Source organism: Patagioenas fasciata, chromosome Z (genome assembly GCF_037038585.1).
Source record: "Patagioenas fasciata isolate bPatFas1 chromosome Z, bPatFas1.hap1, whole genome shotgun sequence".
Classification (NCBI taxonomy): Eukaryota; Metazoa; Chordata; class Aves; order Columbiformes; family Columbidae; genus Patagioenas; species Patagioenas fasciata.
Window position 1 is genome coordinate 43,622,829 of NC_092560.1, and position 17,863 is coordinate 43,640,691.

At 40.0% G+C, this 17,863-nt stretch overlaps 1 protein-coding gene across 3 annotated transcripts in view; it reads right to left on the bottom strand.

Annotated features, from left to right (window-relative positions):
* Window positions 1-6,210: 6,210 nt before the first annotated feature.
* The window catches only part of GNE (glucosamine (UDP-N-acetyl)-2-epimerase/N-acetylmannosamine kinase), a 34,870-nt gene continuing 23,217 nt past the window's right edge, over window positions 6,211-17,863 (bottom strand). For 2 of the 3 annotated variants that reach the window (XM_065861666.2, XM_065861668.2), the window contains exons 8-12: window positions 16,472-16,601; window positions 13,193-13,414; window positions 10,008-10,190; window positions 9,186-9,302; window positions 6,211-8,474 (exon numbers count right to left, since the gene is read on the bottom strand). In XM_065861666.2, the coding sequence (XP_065717738.1) occupies window positions 8,239-8,474; window positions 9,186-9,302; window positions 10,008-10,190; window positions 13,193-13,414; window positions 16,472-16,601 (888 nt within the window). In that variant the 3' untranslated portion in view covers window positions 6,211-8,238. The remainder of the gene's footprint in view (window positions 8,475-9,185; window positions 9,303-10,007; window positions 10,191-13,192; window positions 13,415-16,471; window positions 16,602-17,863) is intronic. The other variant, XM_065861667.2, reaches the window with a different exon arrangement.

The following is a 17,863-nucleotide window of genomic DNA, read 5'->3' on the forward strand; positions in this document are numbered from 1 at the left end:
GCTGTCCTATTTGTCTCTACAAGCTTTCTTAAAGCTTGTCAGAGCCTTAGTTTGAAAACTGCTTCCCTAATCCAATTTATCACACTGAAGCTCTAGGAAACTGGAACAGCAGGCTTGTTAAGGAGCTTATCTCCCTTCTAGGAGAACTGAGGACACTGCCTTCTGCAGGTAAGCAGTTCTGTGTAGTATTCTGCTGTCATTCCAGCTGCAGATCTCAGACTAGAAATACAGTACAGGGCACAGAGTAGTTAAAGCCTTTGATATTCTGCTGCGTATTCTGTTCTGCCATGTATTCAGTGCTGGCTTCATCTGTTGCTCAGAGGCTGATTGGGTGTTTTTGAACTGTGTCCTTGTCCTTACTGACTCCTGCAGACACTTTCTCCCACCAGCATGGTAGACTGGATATATGAAGAGCAAGAGAAAGGAAGACTTGCTCTTACTACTGATCACCTACTGGCTTGGAGCTCTGTCTGCCAAGGTGGTTGTATTTGAAAGAAAATGATCCAGAATATCTCTGCTCAGCTGCTTTGTTGGCTCTCCAATTTCACACAGCATTCACAGAGGCTGTATTCTAGCCTTTCTCTGGTAAGACTTACCTTAGCTGTCTATCTTGTAAGAATAATCTGTTCAGACTCATACATGGTTTCACCATTTTTATCGAAGATACAGTAGCTTAACTAGTGTGTAGCAGAATTGCTTTAATACCTTTTGTGTACAAGCTGGAAGGTTGCTCCAGGCAGTTTTAAGAGGGCTGCAGATGCAGATTAAAATTTACTAAGTTTCAGGGAGTTGCTGCAAGGTAATTATTTTAGTAGCAGCTGTGTCCCTTTGGTTGATAAGATACTGAATAAATGGTTGCCAGCTGGGCTTCAATAGTTAAGCTGTACCATACTGTTGTCTATAGTGACTGTAGCTATTCTCATGTTCGCAAGTGTATTCACAAGCTACTGATAACTGGTGATGGAAAATTATGGTAGACTACAGATCTGGAAGGTTAATTCCATGGAAGATAAAAACAGAATATTTTCTGAACTGCACAGGGGTACCACAGCTGAGTTTAATAGGACTGAAAGACAGAGTAAGTCCCTAGAATACTGGTAGTCAGTGCTAGCCATGACCAATTACACATTCACCTTGATTGAAAACCTCCTTCTATTCACCCCGAAGCTCTCAGCATAAAGGCTTCTAAAATGAATTGATAATTTAATAAAGGCAAACTCTGCTGCATTAAATATACAGTGTTTAAAATGTTACTTTGAATTTACTGGAATTTGAAAGATGAGCAAATGAAAGGGGTTCTGCACACCGAGTTATGGAACTGATTAATCATCACATTATCCCATCTCATAGGGCATTTTATCTGTGCTAGCACATGGTTTTGAGCTGCAATCCCAGAAAATGGGCAAAGACTCTCAAATTCAAGGCCAAAGCAATGTTATAGAAGTTAAAGCTTGTCTTAGAAGCTGAATTTGCAAGTTTGTCTGCAGTTTTATGTACACCATCTAGCTGGAACACTTAACAAGCATCTCAGTTGGTTTTGGTTGTCTCCTCTAGCTCTTGTGCTAATATTTTTGTAGATTTTTCTCTTCTGCCTTAAAGTTATTAGGTTGGTGCAAAAGTAATTGCAGTTTTTGCATTGTTGAAATTTGCTGTTTGATATTGGAACACATTCTTAAATGTGGTTATGTTATTCATCATTTTAATGTGCTTTTCTTGCTTTGTTTTCTTGCTACTGACTTATTACTTGCTGTGCACACCACACAACCGACGCTTCAAAAGTTGAATGAATTGGGCTATGAAGTTTTGCCTCATCTGCTATATCACCTGATCTCTTGCCAACCAACCACCACTTCTTGAAGCATCTTGACAACTTTTTGCAGGGAAAACACTTTCTTGACCAGCAGGATGCAGAAAATGCTTTCTGAGAGCTCATCAAATCCTGAAGCACATATATTTACACTACAGGAATAAACAAACTTATTTCTTGTTGGCAAAATGTGTTGATTGTAATGGTTCCTATTTTGATTAATAAAGATGTGTTTGAATCTAGTTATAATGATTTAAAATTCAGTCCAAAACCACAGTTGCTTTTGTACCAACCTTATGTTCAAGTATGCTAGCTCACTGTCACCCTCCTACCTCCTGTATCAGTGCTTACACAAAATCACACAAGGACTGGGGTTGGAAGAGACCTCTCAAGTTCATGTGGTCCATCTACCATGTTCTACAGCTCTGTGCCCAGGACCATGTCCAGGGGGCTTTTGAAAATCTCAAAGGAATATTTCACCAGTGCTCTGGGCAACCTGGGCTAGTGCTTAGTCACCTTCACAGTGAAAAAGTGGTTCCTGATGTTCAGGAGTCCCCTGTGTTTGAATCTGTGCCCATTGCCTCTTGTCCTGTCACTGGGGACCACTGAAAAGAGTCTGGCTCTGCCTTCTTTGCACCCACCATCCAGATACTTTTATACAATGATGAGATCCTCCCTAAGCTGTCTCTTTTCCAGGTCAAACAGTCTTAGTAGTGCTGTATCCATACTTATAACAGGATTGTGAAAATAAAATTTAAAAGGAACCTTTGGAAAAAAATGGAATATTTCTTCAAAATTTTACTGTAAATACAGTCTTCACATGCTTTATTTACTTAAGGACAAATTTGGCACTTCATTTGCATTAAAAATTTCTGTGTGTTTCCCTCATGCAAAAGAGGCTGGACTACAGGTACAGTTACAGCAATATTACAGAATTACTGGAGGGAGTCCAGCAGTGGGCTACAAAGATGATTTGGGCTCTAGAGCACCTTTCTGATGAGGAGAGACTGAGAGAGCTGGGTCTGTTCAGCCTGGAGAAGAGAAGGCTGAGGGGGGATCTGATTAATGCCTATATCTCAAGGATGGATGTCAAGAGCTTGAGACCGGACTCTTTTCAGTGGTGCCCAATGATATGATGAGGGGCAACAGGCACAGACTGAAGCACAGGAGGTTCCATCTGATTATGAGGAGAAACTTGCTTACTTTGAGAGTGCTAGAGCACTGGAACAGGCTGCCCAGAGATGTTATGGTCTCCTTCTCTGGAGATATTCCTGTGTGATCTGCTCTAGGTGAACCTGCTTTAGCAGGTGGGTTGGACTAGATGATCTCCAAAGGCTCCTTCCAAGCCAAACCATTCTGTGATTTCCTTTCAGAGTAATGGAGAAAAATGTGTGCTTTTACGCATGCAAAGCTTTCTTCAGCTAGCAGTAACAGCCTTATAGTAATTTGTGATTTGTTGAAGATACAGCTGATATCTCTCTGAGGTCAGGAGGGTTGTGAACCCAAAAGCTCCCCTCAGTTATGAAGGCAGCAGAAAGAGCTGGCTGTGTTACCTGTCTTCTCAATCTTGGAAGAGCAATCATCATTGATTTTATAGCAAACTGCAATGTACAAGCAGTGGGTGGTGTGAGCACCACAGCAAAGTATACAGTTTGTTCTTGTTTTGTGTGACCTTGCCAGATGAACCAACCCAGAAGTGCTACAAGTGCATGTACAAACTTAAGTGAGGCTTAAGAAAAATTTGGCTTTCTGGGTCCTGTTCAGAACCTCATGAGCATTTGTAGTTGTTACTAAAACACATTATGTGCTCACAGTGCAAGGCATTTGCTTTCAGATTATGAATACACTGTGGTACTGGAGTAAAAGAGCTGTACTAAATACATGCCTTTAGCACCTACACTTCAGCTGACAAAGCACTCGTTTCTAATGTGCCTTTGATAAATGGTTTTCCAAACATCATTACTGGGAATGGTCTAAGGCGTGCACAGTCCAGGTGTTTTATCCTTACTAATGCCTGTGAACTCTCCACAGCATTTGATAGTGACACAGTGATCAGATTTCACTGAGGCAGACTGAATTAGAGTATAAACTCTGTCTGTACCTTGCTGTCAGTGATGTGGTTTTGATACACAGTGCTTCAAGACCACCATAAGGCTAAGGCATTTGTTAATTCTGAGTGCCTGGATGGCAGGTCAAATACTCAAAATACTAAATAACTAAGCTTGCTGCTCAGGAAATGAAAAAAAATAATCCAAACCTTGATACTGTACTGATTTGCTATGTGGCTTGCAAAGCATCAGCAATGACCTATAAAAAGATGGCTAGCAAGACTCTACGGGCCTCCTCATGGTCCCAAATACTGGCTGGTTTGGTTTCTAGGCTTAGGCAGAGCTGTCATGGACAGTCTTTTTCCAAAAGATGCAAGGATGAGAATCAATGCCATATAGGGATTGGTAGAGATCTCACACTGATTACATGAATTACAAGCTACAGAACTAAGAACTCCAGTTTTAAGTCACTTTCCAACCTTTTGGCACTCTAGTGTGGAAGTACTGCTGGTGCTTACTCATGCAATGCTGATTATAAGCATGAAGAGTCTCCTGCCCAAGCTCTTGAGTGTCACATGCAATTTTGCTTAGAGGGTGCAAAGTGGCATTCTTGCTAAGCCTTCAGCAGATGATAGTATACTGCATGTCCTTACTACGAACACTGCAAAATGAAACTTTGTCTTACAACAGATAGTACTAACAGATGCTGCCAGTGCAGATAATGAGAAGGCACTATTTCTTTAGGCTCTGAAATTCTGGTAATAGCTGGGGAGAGTTCAGCTATTGTCTTGCGCTTTTACTCCCCTTCTTCCCTCCTACTAATTGATATAAAGGCTGGTGTGCCCTCACTAGAGCAAATGACATAGAGCAAAAGGACATAGAGCCAACCTCAAGTAACCAGATAGCACAGTACTGCAGATGTCCTATGAACATCTGATACTCACTTCCCCTGGGATTGGATAGAATTGGGAGCTAGTTGTCCATAAAACCTCTGGTCCACAATTAAGTGCCTGAAGAGAAAGGGAGGTTTCTGAATAGGGTAATAAGGAAAAACAGTCTCACTTCTGTGCCTGGCAGAATTATGGAGATTATTCTGGGAGTTATTGAAAAACACCTGAGTGACAATGCAGTCCCTGGTCCCAGCCAGCATGGGTTCATGAGGGGAAAGGTCCTGCTTGACCAACTTAATTTCTTTCTGTGACAGTGTTACCCACCTAGATGACCAAGGGAAGCCAGTGAATGCAATTTCAGTAGAGCTTTTGATACTGTCACAGTATCCTCCCGGACAAGATGTCCACAAACACACAATGCAGTGGCTGATCAATTAGCTGACGAGTTGGGCTCAAAGAGTTCTAGTAAATGGTGTGAGTTGGTGACCAGTCACTAGCAGGGTTCTGCAGGGATCCATCTTAGGGCCAGTACTCTTTAATGTCTTCATAAATCATGTGGACACAGGACTTGAGGGAATACTAAGCAAGTTCATTGATGACACAAAATTGGGAAGAGCTGCCAACACTCTTGGGCAGAGAGGCCCTCCAGGGGGATCTGGACAAACTGAAGAACTGGGCAATCACCAACCACATGAAGTTCAACAAGAGCAAGTGCTGGATTTTGCACCTGGGATGTGAAAACCCTGGCTGTACATAGAGACTGGGGAAATGAGATGCTGGAGAGCAGCTCCATGGAGAGGGATTTGGGGCTTCTGGTCAATGTAAGTTGAACATGATCCAACAGTGTGCCCTGGTAGCCAAGAGGCCATCCATGTCCTGGGTGCATCCAGTACAGCATTGCCAGCCAGGCGAGGGAGGTGATTGTCCCACTCTGCTCTGCACTGGTGTGGCCTCACCTGGAGCCCTTTGTGCAGTTCTGGGCACCACAGGATAAAAGGGATATAAAGCTACTGGAAAGTGTCCAGAAGAGGGCTATGAAGTTGGTGAAGGGTTTAGAAAGGAAGCTGTATGAGGAGCAGATAAAGTTACTTGGTTTGTTCAGCCTGGAGGAGACTGAGGAGACTCATCGTGGTCTACAGCTTCCTTACAAGGGGAGGAGGAGGCTCTGATCTCTGTGGCAACAAATGATAGGACCCAAGGGAATGTCAGGAAGATGTGCCAGGGGAGGTTTAGGTTGGACATCAGGAAAAGGTTCTTCCCCCAGAGGGTGGTGGCGCACCGGAACAGGCTCCCCAGGGAGGTGTCACAGCCCCAAGCCTGACAGTGTTCGAGACTGGACAACACCTTCAGACACATGGTGTGAACTGTGGGGTTGTCATATACAGGGACAGCAGTTGGACTCGATGACCCTCGTGGGTCCGTTTCAACTCGGGATGTTCTATGATTCTATGAGGCAAAGTCACTGTTATGCTATTAAATACGATTTTTTTATTCTTTCTGATTTTATACACCCACAAGCTTTTCAGGTGGAACTGTAAGGATGTCTGCACCACTTGCATATAGGCAGCAGGTTCTTGTCTAGTTGACAGGAAAACATTTTCAAAAGCATTTGAAGAACCATTCTCTTGCCAGGACTAGTTAAAAGTGTTTAAACTTTTCAAATGTGTTTTATGCTTTCATGTTTTCTCTGTGCCTGCACCCTTCTTTCAGCTGCTAGGGAAAAACATATGAGGACTGTGAAATATCAAAAATACAGAGCTTCAGGAGGTCTGGAACGCAAAGCCTGGTCCCTCTTTTATTCAGACATTTCTTGTGATGCAAGAGGATGGAAAGATCAAATGATGGGGCTTACTCCTGACCTGAGCTGCTATAGCTGTAGAGCAAAGCCAATTTCTCCTTTACCTGCTCATGGAGCTATTGCTCTGGTATTGAAGTTAGTTCCTTTCCTGTGTGCCTTGGTTTACTTGGTGATTCTCACTAAGAACCCCTGCATCCACTAGAGCGTGGAGGTTCTCCTTAGCCCTCCTTTTGTTGCTCATATATTTGCAGAAACATTTTTTGTTGCCTTTTACAGTAGTAGCCAGGCTCAGCTCTAGTTGGGCTTTGGCCCTTCTAATTTTCTCCCTACATAACTTCACAACATCCCTGTAGTCTTCCAAGTGTGGAAAAAGCCCCTTTTATTCCCCTGTACTAGCATTTTACTGGGCTTCTGAGCATACATCAGTGTCTTCAGGGGCTGAGTCAGATGTTGAAATAGGGTATTAAATACAGAAGATAGTGTTGTGCCTGTTTCTCCACAGGTATCTTCTTGCTGGGATAGCTGATTAGTTAGAAGGGTCTGTTTTTCAGTTTCTCCTTGTGTCAAGTAGTTATTACTACAGTATCTTAAAAGTGTGCTATAAAGCAGCTGTATGAAGACAGAGCTATATATCAAGGACTACTGAAAGAAACATAAACCATTGTTTACCCAGGGAAGCATTCATTGGTATTTGGTATACTTTGCTCTCAGGCTTCTGAATGTCTTAAAAGGTGATTTGACTTCCCATCCTGCCAGCTGATGCTCAACGCAGGACAAGAACAGTCTACCTGCAGCCACCAGAACTGCTGAGAAGATGCACTGCGTCACTCTGCAGCGTGCGAGTTTTCATGAAAAGTAGAGTCTTTATGATCAGATGTGCCACATAGCTTGATTTCAGCTAACAGGCTACCAAAGAATAAACAATCCCCTCTGCTAATTTGGCTGATGAAGTAGTAGACTAAATCCCTTGAGAAAACCTCAAACAATAAAATTCAAGTAAATGACTGTTGGCCATAGCCAGAAGACAAAGATGCTTTCTGCTGCACTTGTCAGTTTGCTCAGACTGCCCTGCAGGATGTAAGCACACTTAAACCATAGTCTTTTTCTTCCATATGCAAAGCTTCTAAAAAGGGACTCTGCTCTCTAAAGATGATGTAATAAATAACTGCCTCCACCACAATTTCTAGATGCAGCCTTTTTGCTTGTAGAGGCAACTTCCAGCAGTTCCACCCACTGAAATTACTACTCGCTATTAGTGATTATCTCAAATTTACTTTGTGGGTGAAAGCTGGGAAACGAAAAGCTGGTCACATTGTAGCCTTCTCATTTCACATAAGTGGGAAATGAGATTTGGATCCCCAAGTTTTAGCTATAATTTGACACACCATACACATATTCCTCACCATACATCAAGATATGCTCATAAATAATTCAGCTACACTTAAAACAACATATGGACTTACCAACAGAGGTCATTAAAAACAACAATTGCACATTTGTTCCTATGAAGTCAGATGAAATTTAGGAAAAATACAAAAAGCTAATACCTCAATTAGAAAACCCTGAAGTAGTCATTAACTATTCAGAACACTACTCTGATTCAGTAGCTGCCCTCATCAAATACAAATTTTGGACAAAGTATCCCTCCACCCATTAGGAATTTGAATAGTCCATTTCTAGAATTCTTCCAGGTACTTAGTATATTCTACGTGTAGTGTAGTCCAGTACCAGGCTAGCAGCTCCAAGAAGGGCAGGATCTGCTAGATTTGAGACTACCACATCCACAGTTTTAACAGAGGATAGAGCCTGTCGATTTATGACTTCTTTGACAGCATTAACGTAGTGGCTAGCTAGAACTCCAGAAAGGATCACAAGAGAGGGGTTCACGGTGTGCAGAATGTTCACAACTCCAAGGCCTAATGCTGTCCCAGCTGAAAAGATAAAGCAAAAAGAAATTAAGTAGAATACTTGAAGCAGTCCAGGCTTGGTAGTTGAAATAGGTCTGTTAGAAGCAAATAACACTGTCAGGAGAAGGGTTTCATTCCACAGGGCAGACAGTTTTGAGTTTATGTTATCAGACAATATGAGTTTGCCATTAGTTTTATTTCAAAACTAAAAGAAAAAAAAGGGCAATTTTATTGCAAATTAATGCATTATCCAATGATGTGGATGGGAAAGACAAAGCAATACATTACCACACTTGTAAGCTAAGAGAAAACATGAATGCATTACTCTACCATCTTAGAGCTATCAGCTATGTATGAGGAAGAAGACTGTGTTTAAAACTAGTAGAACTGTAAAATAGTCCACGTAAAGTAATGTGTAAATTGTCTTTACTTGCTCAGACTAGCCATTCACTTGCCTACAATATGTCCCCAAATTTTCCAATATAAAAATGTTGAGGCCTGACTTTTTTAAGCTGATCTTTGCAGAAGCTTTTGATCTCCTAATTTATTTGAATATAGACTTTTAATACACACTTCTGCTAACATTTCCTCCAACATTTATATTTAACATTACCATTAGTAATTTTTACATAGAGAAGTCCTCAAAGTGTAGAGTTGTGTTCGTAGAGTTACAGTGCATTACCATTTCTGTATCCCCAAAAATACTATATTCCACCCTTTAAGCTATGTTCTCACCTGTTCTGAGAATGCTGTCTGCTTTCGTGTTCCCAAGTTTAGCTGCTTGAATGAGATGTGCAGCACTAACAACCTCCTCCTTCTTCATTGACATTCCTTCTACTAAAAGCAGATCCTCTGTTTGAAAAGGAGAAAGACAAGAGGAAAGAATGGTGATGTGGTAAGTCAAAAAATGGAGGGTGACAGGCAGTTAAGGTCTTTACATCTCTTTTACTTGCATACCAAAGCGTTAATCCTGAGCAATCTGTCCCATCTGGAGTTTACCCAAAGCAGACATATATTATTCAGGGAACTACTTTTAGAAGCAGGGAATCAAACTCAAACAGTTAGAGTATGGTAATCCACTATTCTTGTCCACCCCAAAAGTTAATAAAATAAACCACAAATGTTCTCAAGCTTAGATAAGACTGAGAAGCTATTGCTGAAAGACAATCACTGTGAAGCCAAACCTCACAGAATGCCTGTCAAATCACCTTACAGCATGCTTAAAAAGGAGAGACTAAGCTCTAATACATGCTTAGAGGTCCCTTCCAATCGCTAACATTCTGTGATTTTGTGATTCTGGTAGTTTTGAGACTGGTGCTTCTACATGTGGGTTCCTTGGGTGCTGCCGTCACTGAAAAAGAACTGTATTGTCCTACACAGGTTGTGGCAGCTCCTGGGTTGGCCATACACAGGAATCCTATCTAGTTGCCTGTACACCTGTTCTTGTCTCCTCCTAGAAAAAGCTGGCAGGTCTGTTTTTCTTAATATCATCTTTACCAATTTCTTCCTATACTGCAATTGTGTGATCATGTTTTCAAAAATAAAGTACATAAATACCATCATGCAATCTCTTTGCTTCTCTCTGTAATGCTATTCCAGAGGCATATGCTTCTATACATCCTTGGCTACCACACAGGCACTCTGGTCCATCTAAAGATACAACAATATGCCCAAGCTCAGCAGCACAGAAAGAACTGCCATGGATCAATTCGTGTTGATGAACGATTCCACCTCCAATTCCTGCAAAGATATGAAAACTTCTACAATTAAAAAAATTAAAATAATCCCCCCCCCCCATTTTTAAAAGCCCTATTTCTGCAAGACACTGGCATTTGCTTATTCTAATACAAGATAAAATATGTGCATCACTGGTCTTCTGTACTGGAACCTCAAAATCACTGATTATTGAAGAACTCAGATGACACCTATTCATGTTTGCATCAAAATGTTATATAATGTTTCTCCTTTCTTAAAACACCTATTGATGGTACCGAACTACTATGATAGATCTTTAAGCTTGAGAATCACACTCTTTATGCACACGAATAACCTTTCAAGTGGCCTTTAAATATTGCATTTCAGAGGAAATTTTTAATGATTCATAGAATACCAGGCTGGAAGGGACCACAAGGATCATCTGGTCCAACCTTTCTTGGCAAAAGCACAGTCTAGATAAGATGGCCCAGTACCCTGTCCAGCTGAAACGTAAAAGTATCCGATTTGCGGGAATCCACCACTTCCCTGGGGAGATTATTCCAATGGCTGATTGTTGTCATGGTGAAAAAATTTCCCTCTTGTCTCCAATCGGACTCTCCCTAAGATTAACTTGTACCCATTGTCTCTTGTCTTTTCCATGTGACCCTTTGTAAAAACAGTCTCCATCTTCTCTGTAGCTACCCTCTAAATACTGGAACATGGTGATGAGGTCTCCTCTTAGCCTTCTTTTCTCAAAGATGAACAAACCCAGTTCTCTCAGCCTGTCCTCATATGTCAGCCTCTCAGGCCTTTGATCATCTGTGTAGCCCTTCTCTGGACCCTCTCCAGCCTGTCCACTTCTTTTTTTGCACAGCAAGGACCATAACTGAACACAGTATTCCAGGTGTGGACTGACACACACTGAGTACAACAGGATAATGACTTCTTTGTCTCTGCTGGCAATGCCCTTGTTGATGCAGCCCAGCATCCTGTTGACCTTTGCCACAGCAGCACATTGTTAGCTCATACTGAGCTTGCTGTCCACCAGAACACGCAGGTCCCTTTCCACAGAGCTGATCCCCAGCCAGGCAGATCCCAGCCTGTGCTGCACTCCTGGGTTATGTTTTCCCAGGTGCAAAACCTTACGCTTGTCTTTGCTCATCTTCATAAGGTTGTTGTTAGCCCACTCTTCCATCCTGTCCAGGTCATCCTGCAGGGTGGCTCTCCCTTCTGAAGTGTCCACTTTCCCCCTCAGTTTGGTGTCATTGGCAAACTTCATCACGTATACTTGATCCCATCAGCCAGCCCACTTATGAAGATGTTAAAACAGTGTCGGGCCCAATATCAGTCCCCGGGGGATCCCACGCGTGACAGGTTGCCAGTTGGAAAAGGAGCCATTTACCACTACCCTCTGGGTATGGCCTCTCAGCCAGTTCCCCACCCACTGCAGAGACCACTTGTCCAGATTGTAATGCATCAGTTTCTCTAGGAGAAGGCCATGGGAAACTGCATTGAAAGCCTTGGAGAAATCCTAGTAGACAAGTTTCACTGCTCACCCCACAACAACTCAGCAGATTACTTTGTTGTAGAAGGTCATCACATTTGTCAGGCATGACTTGCCCCTGCTCAATCTGTGCTGGCTAGTCTCAGTCACATGCTTTAACTCATTTGTGATAGCCACCTGGAGGACTTGTTCGAGAACCTTCCCAGGGACTGAAATATAATTTCCTGGATCCTCCTTTAAGCCCTTCTAGTAGATGGGAGTGACAACAGCCTTCTTCTAATTGGGGGATGTCCCAGAAGACCTACACAACTTCTCAAAGATTGTGGAAAGCGGCCTTGCAATGACATCAGCCAGCTCTCTTAATGCTCTTAGACGGATATTGTCAGGGCCCACCAATTTGTAGGTGTCAAGCTCTTATAACAGCTCACATGCCAACTCTTTCTTATTAGCATCAACCTGGATTTCTGTTCCCAAGGCCTGGGGCCAAACAGTGCTGGTAAAGATAGAGGTGAAGGAAGTGTTGAGAACCTCTGCCTTTTCAGCATTGTTGGTGAATACTTCACCTCTGCTGTTTATCAGCAAGCCAATATTTTCCTTCTGTTTCTGCTTGTTTATGTACCTGAAGAACCCTTTCTTGTGGTTTTTGACATCTCTGGAAAATTCCAGTTTGAGATCAGCTTTTGCTTTTCTAACTGCATCTCTGCACACCCTGGCAATGCCCTTGTAGTTCTCAACAGTTATGTGTCCACTTTTCCACCTCTGGTATTCTTCTCTTTTTGTTTTGAATAGACTCAGAAACTCTGCCTACTTCCCTTACCTTTAAAGGGGTCAATTGTTTTTGTGCTTTCAGGAGAGCATTCTTGAAAGACTCTCAGCACTCACTAGCTCCTTCATCCTCCACATAAGCTTCCCATGGAATCACTCCCAACTGTGTATTAATGCTGTATTTAGACAGCTAAACCTATGATGTAAAGAGCCAGGACACTTAAATCTGCAATCCTTTGCTGCCTCTTCCCAAGCCTTATGTGGGGATTAATCAGCTAGTTATTAATGCCACCATTCTGAAAGACTATAAACTTAACAAATAATAAAAGTTACCCCACATTTGCATTTGAGATACAATAAGTGTCATCTCTCCTATTAGGTTGCTTACCTCCTAGATACACATCCTGATCTGGCTTGTATTTGTGCAGCTGGAAGAGAATTAAGCTATAAAGCTGAAAAAAAGCAAAATTATTCCAGCTGAAGTTGCTCAGATTTTCCTTATTTTGAAAAAATTGAATACCTGCATAGCTGTGTCAGCAGAACTTCTTTTATCAAGAAAATTATACTATGCAAAAGGCTTCACTTGCCTGAATAGATTAAAAAGTACCCTAAAAAAAATAAATAGATATAATGGCAAAAAGATTTTCAATTTAAGAATGTAATATATTAGGGTTTTCCAGGCACAGTGGTGGCGTTTATGCTTTTAGGATCAGTTGAGCCTCTGAGTAATGGTGCTGGTATTTTGACTTTGCATGTCATTGAACTATAGCATACCCACCTGTACCAGTAATGAGTGTTACAAAATTTTCTATTCCTTTTCCGTGACCAAATTTCCTCTCTGCTAGAGCAGCACAGTTTCCATCATTGTCCACCCAGACTGGCAGGTGCAGAGCATCAGATATCGGGGTTCTGAGATCCACAGAGCTCCACTCTTGAATAAGTTTTGTAGAGTGAAGCACAATTCCTTCTCTGGGGTTTACACGTCCACCTGTGGAAATACCTGAGTCCCAGAAATACAGGAGAGAAAAATCAAAACCAAGTCTGTGTAACACTTTAAGTAAAAGATCTATTTTTCTCTTTGCAATTACAAATATTTTTATTTCTAATACTAGTCTTTGAAGCGGAGCATGCAAGCAAAAATTTCTCAGTATTAGTGGCAGTGCAATTTCTGACATGTAAAGGTAATTTATAGAACTCCATTGCTCTAATCACAATGCAGACAGTATCTTAAGACTAGGTAGGTGGGTGATGATTAGTGTTAGTCAAGAGAGTTAATGTTTCCACTTTAGGCAAAATTGCAGCAAATCACTTAATACCTGTGTTTGTTTTTAGTCAAATATGAAAGACAAATAATAGCAAACTGTACAAGATAAATTGTTCAAACCCTGCAACTGTAGAAGTGTCCTGAAATTTGCTGTAACTCTCAAGAATTAGAATGACTAAAAATAATCACTGGACTTTGAGTAGTAATTTCTATTGAAAAATACATTGTTTTGCAGAAAAGTCAAGACTGTTCAGAAATTTGTCTCCTGAACAGAATAATGGCTAATAATAGGCACTATTAGCCAAATCAATTTTCACTAGCTGGAGAGGTTTCTGAAGTCAGGACCTTAAAAACGTAGGCCGCTCTGTTATGGAGGTATTTAGCTCTAGACCACAAAGTCTGAACATGTTATCTATTCATCATTGCACAAAGATTATTTGTGTCACTTATCTAAAGACGTTAAGAAAAAAAACAGTCTCGGTGTTAAAATTATAATAGAAGGCAGACACAAAGTCTACAAGACAAAGAGCTGAATTTAACATTAAAGCTGTAAGACCCCACAAAAATCTCACTTTGTAAAGCCCAAGTCATCCAAGACCGTGTCAGCAAGTACCTAATGCAAATGACATTTCCAACGTGAAGGTCTCCGTAGGATTTTAAGTACCAAATGTTTATTACAACAAAACCTTATTTAATACTTAGTTGCTAACTCAGCAATAGCTTAGTAAAACATGTATACTTTTCCTAAATGGCATAATTGTGTAATTGATGTAAATGTCTATGGGAATAAGCAGAATCTAACTCTTCATCCTCTTTACTCTCAGCTTGAGAAAGATAACTTAAATACTGCCTAATAGCAGTAAATAGATAGTTCTGACAAGTATCTCTATGCAACATTTGTGTCTAGATATGGGTCTCCTTTGGTTTTAAAATCTGTGTTTTGCAAAAATTAAAAAAAAAAAAAAATCACTAACAGCTTCTAGTGTTACTTGGGCCTGATAGTTCTTTACTTTCCCCTCATTTTCTTAAATCTGTTTTTAATATAAATGCTTTGTGGAAAAAAAAAAGCCCAAACAAACCACAGTAAAAAAAATTGAAACTAACTGCAGAGCTGTTGCAATCTAGACTTATTTGATAACCAAGACAAAAAGATAATTAAAATCGTGATTGAGACCTACATTTTAATCACTCTACAAACCTGTTTTGTCTTAGCAGGAGTTCTCCAAGGGTTATGCTTATGTAGCTAGTATTTTGAGTGCTGACAGCAGTTTATAGGACTAAAAGGAGGAAACCACTTTTTTCTTTTCATCGTTTTCTGTTAGTAGCTCTTTCTCCTTATTCATTTCCAATGGTTAACAGCTGGAAGAAGGCCAGTGTTACTGATAAAAAGTCCAGGATTAAGTCCAGCCCTTCTGCTCAGTCTTGCAAAAATTTCTCCAGAGTCACAGGAACTCTCTATCTTATGATTATTAGCCTCAAGGAAATTACTAGAATCTAATACATTCATTATTCCCATAGGAATGATATGTCATTCTCTAAAGAGAACTCTCAATTTCAGCTAGTATTCTGATTCAAACTACGGTTCCTAATGAGACAAACAGCAGCTAACAAAAATACCCAGGTAAGCAATTCCTTATTCTGCAGTAACACTTTCCCCCTTTCAGTAACTGAACAGTAAGCAATCATTCACAGAAGGAAGGGGGCTGAAGAATAAATAGAATGTAATTCTTGTAAAATGACAAACTAAAGGAAAGCTTTTCCTGCATATATAACCTCTGTAAACCAGTTTATAGTTTCATTATCCTAACAAAGGTAGCTGACTGTGAACTCTTCTTACATACTTGCAGTAGTGACTACTTCAAGGTTTACCATCTATTTGCAAGAACTATGAAACTTTCAAGATTCAGCTTAAAATAATGTAGGTAGTAAAGTCATGTATATTACCCAACAGACAGTCTGAAATATTTGATTTGAAGATCTGACACATCTCTTCATATGGCTTTGTGTATTTATTGTTTTGAAAAATACTTTTAAAAGAAGGTCAAATTAAATTTTCTTTACACTGTGTGATTAAAGTAAGTTTTGGTCTGGAGAAACATATTTTGGAGTATTTTTCAGCTAAAATTAGGGTTTTATGTCCTCCTTAAAAATCCAGGACACACTAATTGACACCTTCATAAATAACTGTAATATCTAAGACCAAAGCTCTCAGTTATCATTAAACTGAAGACGTCCCCTATGGTTTAAACACAGATTAACTCAGAACTCTACTGCAGTGTAACTACACCAGAAATCAACAAAAAGGCTGCTTTTGTCTCTGTTAGCTGCAAATTTAATCTAATGTTTTAGCCTTTTTACTTTTCTTTAGTGTATCTGGGAATTCTGCTGCACGGTCAATCCTGGCCATAAAAAAAAGGCTTACAAACAGTACAGGGAACTTGACTCAGCTCCTGTTATTTAAAGAGATATTTAATATACACTAATATTCTGACTCATAATTCGGAGACTGCAGGGAGCTTCAAAATCCACAAAAATCTATCTATCACACATTTTAGATATAGTTTAGATATAACTTAGCAGATTGCTTTAATGGCTTTTAAAGATCGAGGCAACTTCAGTCTTTATAGCCAGTTTCTCACTTTCACAGACATTTACTTTTTTTGGTGCTAAGAAAATTATTTAAGAGCTTTAAATCTACAAGATCCGTTATAGAAAGGTGTTTTAAAGTAATCAATAGTGATTTCATGTTAAAAAACGTAGATGAAAAGACAAAGTTAATGTTTGTTAACTTACCTACTCCCAAAATTCTGCAGTTCACAGTTACTGCCTCTGACGCAGCCTCTACACACATCTTTAGAATTAATTCTAGTCTGTCTTCATAAGTTTTAGGGTTGAGCTGGGTATACTTCTTAACTATTTCACCCTAGAAATAAAAAACAACAAAACATGCCTTACAGAAATTTACTTCATTATGAAATTTCAATTTAAACTACAGTTCAACTTGAAAACAAAGAGTCATCACTTTTGTGTTAAAAAAATAATACAGGTGCATGCCTTAGATCTTGACTTACACGCTATTCTGTGCAAAATTTCTAACAGCTCTGGGAGACAAATTTGCAAGATTAGGCATTGCAATCTGCTTCTGTAATCAACCTCTCCTGTCTGAAATAAAATACATATTTCAATGAACACATAGATTGTATAAAGAAATATCACAGGAGCTACTTGAACTGTTGTTAGGAGTAAATTGTGATACAGCAATGCATTTACACTCAATACTAAAGTGTTAAAAGTGTTAAAAAAAGTAAGAGAGTAGCAATTGCTAAAAAGGACGGAAAACCATAGTGCCTGAAGAATAAAATATTTCCAATTTGACTACATCAAAGTTTTGCCTAGTGTCACAGGCACCACTGTTTTACTAGCAGGAGGAGAGTCATCCAGAAAGAAATGCTAGAAATTTCAATGCAAAATTTACTGTCCTTTCAGAAATAACTTTTTTTCCTAAGCAACATACTTCTGAGTCACTTGAAGTATTTTCAGAGTGCCATTTACTGTGACGTATGTTTTGTGGGGGAGGGAGGGTCCAGGAGGGTTTATTTTCAGCCCTAGGAGTCATGCAGTGTTAATGAAGGCATTCATTATACATGCCTGAGTCTGTGAGTACTAAGAAACTAATCTTAATGTAATGTTAATATTGCAGGATTCAGCCAGGAAACTGCAGAAGATATGCTGCTTAGCAATGCTATTCTCCCTATTACGTCCCCAGTATTCTACAATATATGGAAGTGAACAGCATTGTATTAATACAGCTAAGCAAAAAAGGAGTAATGAAGACAGTCTAAAAGCAACATGGCTGAGTCATTGTTGTCAAAATAACTTAGAAAATTCCAATACATCAATGGTTTGAGTATTAGATCCCATCATCTCAGCATCACACCAGCAGCAGGGTTTGAGGATTTTTATGTTTAGTTTCCTTTCAACTTTTGGTTTTGATGGCAGGGAGGAAATCAGACTAAGTTATTTTGGAAAACAAAACATTATCGGGAGTTTTTGAACACTCTGTTATTTTCCTAATGAAAAGAAAACTATACCTTCAACTCTGCCATTTCCTGTTAAATGCTTACATCTGTTGTGTAAATTTTATTATGAACATCTGACCCTTTTCACTTTACAATTTGCTAACAT